The 11473-nt window shown below is 43.8% G+C and overlaps 1 protein-coding gene across 1 annotated transcript in view; it reads left to right on the top strand.

Annotated features, from left to right (window-relative positions):
- The window catches only part of LOC146178935 (ATP-binding cassette sub-family C member 4-like), a 70336-nt gene extending 63912 nt beyond the window's left edge, over positions 1 to 6424 (top strand). The window contains exons 25-26 of the mRNA XM_084578667.1: positions 2302 to 2496; positions 5637 to 6424. Coding sequence (XP_084434793.1) covers positions 2302 to 2496; positions 5637 to 5787 — 346 coding nt within the window. The 3' untranslated portion in view covers positions 5788 to 6424. The remainder of the gene's footprint in view (positions 1 to 2301; positions 2497 to 5636) is intronic.
- Positions 6425 to 11473: the final 5049 nt, after the last annotated feature.

The raw sequence follows: 11473 nt of genomic DNA on the forward strand, positions 1-11473 counted from the left end.
TTTTGATATACAGAATGATGGCTCTCTGTTTGACGTCATAGCCAATATGGCGGCCACTAAAATAGTTGCACCCACAGATCTCCCCTACATGCCTCAAGGAGAACCTGTCGTTAAAAAATTCAGACAAGATTGAGGCCAGGATTTTATCAAAGAATAGCTGCAGGGGTTCTGTTGAACGGGACAATACACGAGAGCGGGATCCACCCATTTTATTCTGGGTGACAGGGCTATAATGACACAGCGATCAATTACGTCGAATATCGATCTCATTGAATCACTGTTGATGATCATTCAGAAATGAGAATGAAGTTCGCGTAAAACAAATGATGGTGAATAATCAGTACGTGCACAAACTTTGTGGAAAGTGTTCACGATACTAATAATGAGGCATTTTTTTTTTCAGTCTAATATGACGATGTGGGAGCACAGATGGAGCAATGCGAATCAGCAGCTCTAGAGAGTCTGAGGCCCTACTCACAGACATTGCATACTGCATGTGGTGCACGTCAGACAGTTCTAATAAGCAACAGATATTCTTGTGTCTTGAAATGAAGAAAGGGTTTAAATTCGCAAGTGTACAGTTCGACATTTTGCTTAAACAAAATACATTTCAAACTCTTCAGGTTGCAAGGTCTGAAATATGTGTTGCATGGGACATATTTGGTTAAAATGGTTTGGGGAGAAAGTGAAGTGTTTTGTTTGATTTCCATAGTTCTTGCCATTGACAGACTATTGTACGACGTTGTGATCTAAGTTTCCACATCAATCTATTTCTGATAAGGAAAGTGAGAAATGAAACCAGCACACGGGGTGAAAACTTAAGATACATTGGTGAATATTTCTATAATAGCTTTTTAATATAAAGCACGGGTGTGAGCTGTGAACTTATTGCCAGTAATGCGCACTGATGGTGGTGTTGACACAGATAACGTTTTAACGCTCTGTTATAAGATTACTCTCCAACTGATATAGCAGTGATTCAAGTCTGAAATAAAATGTGATCGATGGCTAGTTTTCGTGGGGAACTTTAATCGGCATCTTGAGAAAATTAAGGCCGATTGAGTCAGTGCAAAATAGCGAGAAGAAACTGCATATCGTCCGTTGGGCAGCTCCACGACTCTCCGTAAAGCTAGGAGGAAACGGGACCGAATGGAATGCTTTAGTCCATCAAGCCAGTTGTGAATGGTTGTGCCAACCCAACATGCGTTCCTCACCTCACATTGTTTGTACACGGCATGAAGTGTATTGGTCGCTTCTTTCGTCTTCGCTTGTGTCTGGAGCACAGAGGCCACACCTTTCCCCATTCTTTCCCTTACGCATATACAGTAAGTGTATAGCTAGTATTAAAGTCTCTAAAGTCTCTAATGCTAAAGTCTCTCAAGGCAGGCTACGTATGCTGCCGAAGTAGAGTGGCCATGCGTACAAACAATGAGAAGTAGCTTCTTCTTTTGACAAAAATTGACGTTCGTTGAATGCATCTGCTTGATATGCTGTCTATATATCGGCCATCAACATCTTTTGACACTTATACACACAGCCGTGCATAAAAGGCGTACGAACGGTTGACTTGGTACCGTAACTCGGGAACTATGGATTATTCACAAGCGAGTTGAAGAACATGTGCAAATAGCCAGTAAAAATGCCAGCGAAGAATTTCAAATACGGCAAGTGCCAGCAGGCCGCGCCTGGAATTCTCAGCATAAAAAGAGGGAAGCTCTTCACACAGCACAGCCTCCCAAGGAAAGTCCCAAGGAAAGTCGTACATCTCGCCCTTTCAACCAAGCATAGCTTGTGCGCCTACTGCTGTCCCGCAATGACACTACCCTCCTAACCGATAGGGTCCCCTATTCGAAATCACAAAATGTGGTGGAAAGGGGCACACAAAGGCGATAAAATAATTTAGCTGCTCACCTAATCTATCCAAACACAAAGAGGTGTTCAATTTTGTCTTGGTCACCCGGAACACGGATGGTTCAGATCTGCGTGCACAAGTAAAGCCGGTAACCCTGCCCTTACAAAGATAGGTTTTCGAGAGGTTAATGATGTAGTCTAGCCTCATAGAAATAGGCGGCCACCAGGTGGAGCTACGTCGTACAAAAAAAAAAAAAAAAAACTCCGCGAATTTTGAATGTGTGCAAAAATGCAGGCAACCCTTACAGAGCCTGTAAAATTCGAACGCCTAAATATTACCGCCTAAATATTATTGCACGCCTAAATATTACCGTTCACCAACGCGGGACAGCATCGTGGATTTTTGCTTAAAAGAACCATCTGCAAAACATGCGTCTTCCGTCTGTCCAGCGTGGGCCAGCGACAACTGGTGTGCCTTGCACGGGCCCTTCTGCGGGGGTCAAAAGTCGTTCTGCTCGACGAGGCCACATCGCAGATGGATGGCGACACTGACCACCTTATCCAGGCAACACTCAAGGAAGCCTTCGCAGACTGCACCTTGCTAACAGTTGCACACCGAATTCACACAGTCCTTGACTATGACAGGTGTGCTCGATGAACATACTTCATCTGCGTCGTTAAGTTTATAACCAAAAAAGGGTATCAGGCTCTACTTCACGTGTGGTTGGAAAGGCTTGAGAAAGGCCAGGCACGCTAGGTGTTAAGAAATTACTAGTTAGCATTTTCCTTTGCCACTAATAGCCAATTGGCATTGCCATGATTGTTTATCTGTGTACAGTGATCGCGTTCACTTTAGTACCTTTAGTACACTGGAAGAAAACAAAATGTGAGGGTTTAAGCATTGCTTGAACCTAGTGACAGAGTGATAGCTGTGAATGTCGTTGCGAACACCGGAATTTAATATTCCGCCTTCACAGCGTTGGAACGAACCTTCTCTGCTAGCAACTCGCTGTTGGCGTTCGCCTCTACCAACTAGAGTGTTCTTCTGCTTCTTTTACTTCTTTTCTTGTTCGTTTTCTTCTTCTTTCTCTTCTTTTTTTCATTCTTCGTTTTCCTCTTCCTTCCTCCTACTCCAGGCCCAGCTCTGACAGTTGCTAGGCAACGGCGCACATGGTGCCGCGGAGCCACGCCGACGGCTTTAATACCTAGCGCAGTGTAGCTTTCACTACAATACAGTGCACGCTTCTATCATGGCGAAAGAAATTCATGTGAGTGAAAAACAAATCGTGTACTCTTTGGGGCTACACTGTCAGATAGAAAGTAGTATATTAACGCATTGTACCCATCTCTCTGTTCAAATCGATTGTCAACAGGCATGCGTTATTTGCTGGTCCGTTCTGAAAGCTGCGAAATTTAGCGAGGATATTCTTACAGGCTGATTGGTGCAAGAATTTGCCGGAAGGTTAAAGCAGAAAGACAGGGATAACAGACAGATTGGAGACACTACACAGAGCTACTAAAAAGTCTTGTTAGTAGCCCGGTGTCTGTCGCCCCTGATTTTCTGCGCTAACCTTCGTAGCGATATTGCTGCCTGATTTTAGCAGTGAAGTCGATGTTGTCGGTAACCATTGGTGAAATGCACAAATTTTGGTTACTATTTCAATGAAGATTAGAAATAGCATTTACCGTTCGAGGATTGTGGAGCTGTCCTAATATTACCTAAAACACGCAAACATAATGGCGATTTCGAAGTCTATTCTTTGTTCGCATATTTAATTGTAGGTTTGAGCACAACAATCAGTGAAAGCGGTGCGAATTTTAGCGTGATACCATCTACGTACTGGAGTGACAATAGCATACTATTTTGGCCATTTTTGAAACATATTTTCTTACCGAGAGTGCAAGCATAAGAACTAAATAATAGCCGTCCTTATTTTCTATACTTCTCTGTAAACAGGGTGGCTCTGAGGCTCTGTAGCACGCCTTCACGAAGAGCATCTTTATACTGAGCTTGACCTAGCTTTGTTTAACCCACCGTGTTAGGCATCTGCGTCTGGCAAACGTAGTTTGTTACGCGGCATATGTTTCCTCTGTGAAGTTATTCGTCGGTTTTAACATGTACCACAAAGGGCAAGTGTGCATGAAATGCAACCGTCTTATGTCACAGTGTCGAACGGTCTTGTGGCCCCAATAGTGGTCATGCCTGCTAAAACAAAGAAAATGTTGGAGAGAAATCAGGATATCATCCAGCGTACTTGGCTACCACTGCGTTCACGTTTTCTTGTTCTTGTGTTCCTAAGGCTTAAGGCTGATAGTGCCAAAGGAAAAGCCCAGCCAGAGTATATAACGGCATAAATATGGATGCGTTAAATATTTCGGCCCCGCCGGGGTGGTGCAGTGGTAAGACACCTTACTACAGTGCCGACATGCCCAGGTTCGATCCCGACCACGTCTGCTGCGTTTCGATGGAGGCGAAATGAAGAGATGTCCGTGTGCTGTGCGATGCCAGCGCACGTTAAAGATCCCCCAGGTGGTCGAAATTTCTTCGTAGCCTTCCGCTACGGCTCCTCGTTCTCTCTTTCTACTTTCACTCCCACCTTCCTCTTTTCCCTTACGGCGCGGGTCAGGTGTCTACAGAAACAAGTGTGACAAAAACTGCGCCTTTCCTTTCCAGTGAGAGGCGTCCGTGTGCTGTGCGATGTCAGCGCACGTAAAGATCCTCAGGTGGTCGAAATTACTCCGTAGCCATTCACTATGGCTCCTCTTTCTCTCTTTCTATACTTTCACTCCCACCTTCCTCCCTTCCCCAACGGTGCGGTTCAGGTGTCCACAAGAAACAAGTGTGACAGATACTGTACCTTTCCCTTCCTGTGAACCAACTATTATTCCTTTCCAGTGAACCAAATATTATTAAATATTTCGCATAAATGACGGAATCTATGCGCCTTCAACATGCGAGCCATGTTCTTTAATTACTGTTTATGTTTAATAACATAGGCATACATCGATATAGGTGGGTACAATTATGGTAAATTGGGGTTCGTACCGATTTCACGTCAATGATGCGAATGCTTTTTTAGGTTGACAACCACCAAGACTTCAGTCCTCTTTCACAAATTGTTGGGAAGTCGCTTCAGAATTGTTAGTGTTTAAATTTATTCGATATAATAATTTGAGAATTAAAGGTCAGTTATGCAAAAGTGTACATTTCAAAAATGTATGGTTGTATTCATTATTACTAACATGGAAGGTTACGAAGAGGTCGCAAAAACACACGGGGGAGCTGGTTCTACTATGTAAATCTAGAACAAAAGAAATTCTTACTCTTATTCAAAGAAAGCTTTAGTTTCTTGAATTACATTTAACTCTCGACTGCAAATGCGCCATCCAGGTTTCGTTTTAAATAAATTCTTGAATACCGTCATTCTTAACGACATATGTGTTTTAAAAAAGTAATTTTCATAGCAGCTGGCTCTGTTAAACCTCCCTGGAAGAGGTTCATTCGAACACATATCGAAACATTGTTTATGGAATTACCCTCACCATTGCCTCAAAAATTACGAGCTCATACTTATGCGCTGTGTGTTGAGGTATTTAGTGTTATTAAGCCTTTATTTATTTGGCTGCTTTGTCGTGCTGCATTCTTAAGGTTAGCGAATATTTCTAGTTTCTAAAGGAAATTCCCTGCATTTTATCAGGTAGGTGGAAAATACCAGTCCTTTCAATGTAGAAATTTCTTGTGCATTTTTCTATGCGTACTTAAGGGCTTTTTGTTATGTATGCAGGATTCTCGTGATGGATGACGGCCGGGTTCAAGAGTTTGACACAGTTTCCAAGCTGCTTTCCGATACATCATCGGTCTTTCACAAAATGGCTGTCGAGTGTGGCATTCACGCTGCTGAAAAAGGGGACGAACTCACCACTGCCTCCTTGTAACTTTCTAAGAGCGGCATGCTTTCACATGTTATAATATTTCCCTCCATTCATTTCGCAGGGGCCGCAAATACATCACATGTGTTACATACGCAGCCGCATTCGTCAATTATTCGTCTTCAAATCTAATGGGGTGGAGGGTAACATTAGAGCAGATGCCGTCGTCGGAGGTTTCACTAATCGGGTGGCGGAGCTATCGACAGAGCCTTCCACAGCACCAGAAACATACGGGGAAACAATAAGAGCGTGCAGGGAGAGGAGTAGAAAGTACGCAACTCCACATGACAGACTAAGCCGAGAACAAGTCATTACACTTAAGCGCCAACAAGCAAACACATATCCAAACAGAGCCCTGTACCTCAAGATATGGACAATACAATACAAAAGCGAATGTGTCTGGTGCGGAGACACTGCTACACTATACCGCTCAACATGGGGATGTAGGGCTAGCCCCATAATGCCTAAAATAGATAGCCCTAGTACTGAGCAGTGGGAGGACCTTCTAGCCGACTCGGACGAGCAGCATCAGCTCATGCTGGTGCAGCGAGACAGTAGGTCAGCGGACTTCTGGACAGAGGACAGCCGACCATTGCCCTTTCTTTACCCACCGCCCATAAACCCCAATCCAATAAAGTTTTTCAATCAACCAAATAATTAGTTTTTTTTTCGTTGTGCAAATTTAGAATGCCATTAAAATGGTCTAACGCAAGTGAAAGAAGGGCACTATGAAGACACTGGCCCAAACATGCGTTTTGTTCCAGAATGCCGCGAGTGCGGTTAGGCGATAACTAATTTTCGTTATTCTGCATTATTTTATTAATGCTTTGCTCTGGAAAGGTAAATTCCGCAATATACTTTGTATTGAAAAGAAATTAATTGTCGTCTTGAGTATCTGCAGTTTCTGAACTGTGCAACGACATATAGGATCAAGGTTTCCTTTTACAAAACATTTCTTGTCACGATATCTTTTTGTATAAGAAGCAATAGTGCATAGCTCCCCAAAACTTGTGCCTGCATCCGCTTTGGTGTTATCAATGATTGGAGGCCATAGTAAAACTGTCCACACACGAGTGCATGCTGCCGGCCTATGTGGCGACTTAGACCGAACGCTGATGCACCAGCGCAGTTATTTATGTGCCTCCTTTCACGCAAATTTTCCTGCACTGTCTTGTGAGTGGTTATAATGAACCATTTCACGCATCACGTGCACACCTACTTCCGATTGGATCAATTCAGATCGATTGCACATATACGCACTGATTGTCACCAAACGACCTCACCGTTTTAAACGAACTCGGCAAGGCCACTGCAATTTATATGACATTGGCTTTATCAAAATTTTAACAGGAATTATTCTTGGGAAGTCATGCTAGATTCACCTCTTTCTTAGCATAGATTTATTTCCTATTTCATTTCTGAACCCTCGTCCCAGGTTAAGAGCCCAAGGTTAGCGTCTCTGAACTGGTTTCAGCATTTTTACAATCATCATCTCTCTTCAGCGCCTGCCCTTAACAGCGTCGTCTCAAAATTCTATTAGTCTTTTTTATTGGTGGTGGTAGAACATTTATTGTGGGAACTAGGGTACATTACAAGGGCTGAGGTGGTTCCTGATACCCGGCTGGTGTCTGTCAGGCCGTGCCTGGCAGCGACCACTTCAGCGTAGTCAACCAGCATGTTTTGCGCTGCTGTGTCCGAGCTGGAGACCGCGATCTCCCAACCCTCTTGGTACGTGACGCCCTATTGAGGCGGTGGCTTGAAATGCTCCCATAGAAACATTATGTGATTGAAGGTGGCTCTAGGTGCGCCACATAGAGAGCATGTGGGGTCGTACCGGCCCGGATGTGCCAAGGCCAACCAACCTGGGGAGGGAAAGGTTTTGGCTTGTAGCTGTCGCCAGATTATTTGTTGGGGTTTTGAAAGAGAGGTGTGAGGTGGGAGATATAAGATTGCTCTCGGTAATGATGTTTTATGTCATGATAGGTGAAAAGTGTGTCCCGCGTGCTTTCCCAGTATTGGGTATGCCCCGCTCGGTTGATGTGCGCTTGAGCAGTTGATGGTTTGGTTTGCAGAATTTAACGTACGTCCCAAGCAACTCAGGCTATGAGAGACGCCGTGTGGAGGACTCCGGAAATTTCGACCACCTGGGGTTCTTTACTGTGCACTGACATCGCACAGCACACGGGCGCCTTGCTTTTCGCCTCCATCGAAAAGCGGCCGCCGAGGCCGGGATTCGATCCCGCATCCTTGGGAACAGTAGTCGAGCGCCGTAACCACTGCGCCACCCCGTGGGCTGCCTCGTTACAGGGGTTGCCTGCATGGCCTGGTACCCAAACGATGTGAATGGGTCGGGGAGCTGTGGAACCAGAGGTTAAGATTTGATGGGCGCCTGGGTGTATTTTCCCTCTTGTGAAATTTTGAATGGCCGTTTTAGAATCGCTGAAACGAAGAGGCCTCCTTGTGCTGTGCGATGGAGGCGAAACGAAGAGGCGTCCGTGTGCTGTGCGATGTCAGCGCACGTTAAAGATCCCCAGGTGGTCGAAATTACTCCGTAGCCCTCCACCACGGCTCCTCTTTCTCGTTTTCCACTTTCGCTCCCACCTTCCTCCCTTCCCTTAGGGCGCGGTTGCGGTGTCCACAGAAAACAAGTGAGACAGTTACCGCGCCTTTCCCTTCCTATAAGTAAAGTAAATCAGTTTTTAGAATCGCTGAAAATGTATGTGGCAGTGGAAGAGAAGATGGCTAGCGCTATGGCTGCCTTTTCGGCTTCTGTCGACGTTTTTGTTTTGACAGAGGCAAAAACTATGTAATTGAAGCTATAAGAAATCACACTGATGACATATGCCACAGGGTGACTATTCTGCCACGTCTACATAGGCCGCTTCGGTGGCAATCGCGTGTACTTTATGTAACGCCTTGGCTCGAGCTTCTCGTCGTACGAAAACTTACGTTCTGTTGAACTACATTTTCTGAGGGATATATTTGTTGGGTGGGGTACTTTCTCATGGAGCGCTTCCGTGTGCGAGCTATTTGACGTCGTTTTTTGCGTATTTCCGATCCTCTAAAGAAGGCTTACCCCCGCTCAATTTATTATAAAGCTCTTGCTGCCTATAGAGCTAGCAGCTAGCATCAGGCGCACACATGATGATTATATGAAGGAACGTTTCTCCACTGCTACAAGGGAATTTCTGTTTGGAAAACCATACAAGCATGCTTTTGGAAAGCTCAGGTCTCCTTTAATAATTCCTACACTGAGGTACCATGGCGGTACTTATACAGAGATGTTTCACGACAGTATAAAGCTACTGCAGAGTATCCACGTCGCCGAGGAGGGTTCGTTTTAGATAAGCCTTTCCATACTCACGTTAGAGATATTGTGAGCAGCCTTATCATTACTCAATTCAGGATCCACCTTTCACTTTTGAAGAAATTGAGGTTGTAATTAATTCGATGGATTTAACATCTTCCGGTGGCTCAGGTCTTATCACTCCTCGTTTTGTCGTTGTCTTGCGTAACGCTCATCCCTCCTTCTTTTTCTCTCTTTTTATTCGTCTCTGTTTTGGGGTCACTTCCCTCAGATATGGAAAACAGGCAGAGTTATATTTATTTCCAAAGCAAACAGATCATAGCACCTTCCGAGTTCATGCCGGCCGATATGTACTAATTCCTCATTAGATAAAGTGCTCAAGCGCTTGCTTTATGGCCGCATGTACTACCATAGCCTAAAGGAGGCTATGGTACTACATGTTATCACAAAATAACTTAATTCACAGAAATCAGTAAGGTTTCACTCGCGGCCGTAATTCTTTCCAAGGCCTTTATCGATTGACTTTCTTCTTTTCTTGACTTTAAAGGGGCATTTGATAGTGCTTGGCAGCCTTTATTATTAGGTCTCTAAGCCAGCATTGATGTCAAAAAAATATATATTCCCTTTAAATTTCCTTATTTCATGGTCAGCATAAAACATATCCATCTTGTTGTTGTTTTATTTCGGTTCCTTCTTCTTTTGGCAGTCCACAAGGGTCGCCTCTTTCCCCATTACTGTAGAACATTGTTCTTTACGACCTCCTAAATATATCTCTCCCTTCACCAATTCATATTCAGGCATACGCTGACGACATCATTATTCTTGTACCTGGTAGGACAAGTCGCGAATTATCTACAAGAACAACCACTTCCCTAACTTTAGTCCAGCATTGGCGCATCGAAAATCTTGTTAATTTAAACGCACAAAAGTGTTTTTATGTTTTATTTCATAATAGAGCTCGAGCATTACATAAGCGTAAGCTCGCTATACGTCTTTGATCTCACAGCCTTAAGTGCGAACCGAATATCACATTATTAGACTTTATTTTTTATTCGTATCTTAACTTGATTCCTCACGTTAATCACTTGCAAACTAAAACACTGGCCTCTACCACTGCTCCTTAATTGGTTTTATTTGCACTGTCACGTTTCCCCTTCTCATTTGCGCGAAATTTGCATCGTCATTCTTTCCTTGATTACATATGCTGCCCCAGCATGGTGGTATAATGCCTTCTTTCTCGATCAAGAGTTGCGTTCTATCACTGCAACGAATACTCTTCCTATCTCTATAGTGGCTTCTACGCAACCATGCACACAGCTAATCTTCATGTCCATGCAAATGTTCTTTCATTGCCTATTCATCTAGACTAGTTATATGCTGAATACAAGATGTCTTACACTGCTGTAGTCTAGAGTATATGGTAAATGTAAATATAACCCTTCTGAAACACAGCCTTTGTTCAATCCCTGGACTGATCGTTCCTCACCGAAGTTTAAATTTCGTTTTAATAAACGCGTCTGTATATATCAGGAAGCCATGTTTGTGTCTTCTCAACGTGCTCTACATATCTATAGTGATGGATCGTTCACACATCACTCCGCGGGCGCCGCTTTTTGTTTGCTCTGAACCCGACTCAAAATATATTATTTGTCCATCGCCTTCCTTTGCAGCCGCCTTCCTGTGCGTATGAAGCGGAACTTGTAGCCTTCCATTCTGCTGTTGATTATGTCCTAATAACCTTCCCACTACACCTATTCATTTCTATAAATATTCTCTGTCTCTGCTTTCTGCCATTTCTTCGGTTAATGCTTTTAAATATACAATTATTGCCATTAGATATAACCTGTCGCTCTTATCGGCTCATGCTCCATTCATGTAACTTCATATCAGGGGCCACTCTGGAATTTATGGTAATGAAATACCCCACAAAGGAGCTTGTAGCAATGGCCAGTATGATCGCTTATGCCCTTCTGCCCTTTCACGACGTTGTGTCCAGTTTCCGCTTACATCGTTCTCTCTTGTTTTATGGACCACATGTTGGTGCAAAAATAATGGCGGCATAGAATTATTTACAACAGGCATAGTTACAAAATATTTACAACAGACATCATTTATATATATATTTACATTGACATCATTCACAACCTTGCAGAGTTTTCCGAGCTTGTTCGGTGCTGTAAGCGCGATTTAGACGCCAAATTTTTCTTCCCCTTTTTAGGCGGTGCGTGAGCTGATGAAAGCAGTGAAATGCAACGCACCTAGCCCGTTCTCGTTCAACCATCACCTTCTTTTCACTAGTTCTTATCTTTTTTATCACGGTCTCAGCCACCGAAGCCACTAGTTCCATTCCAAAAATGCAGGCACGTCGCATGACGAAGGCGGGTT

This window comes from Amblyomma maculatum, chromosome 9, assembly GCF_055883805.1.
Source record: "Amblyomma maculatum isolate TAMU_Amacu chromosome 9, ASM5588380v1, whole genome shotgun sequence".
NCBI classification, from domain to species: Eukaryota; Metazoa; Arthropoda; class Arachnida; order Ixodida; family Ixodidae; genus Amblyomma; species Amblyomma maculatum.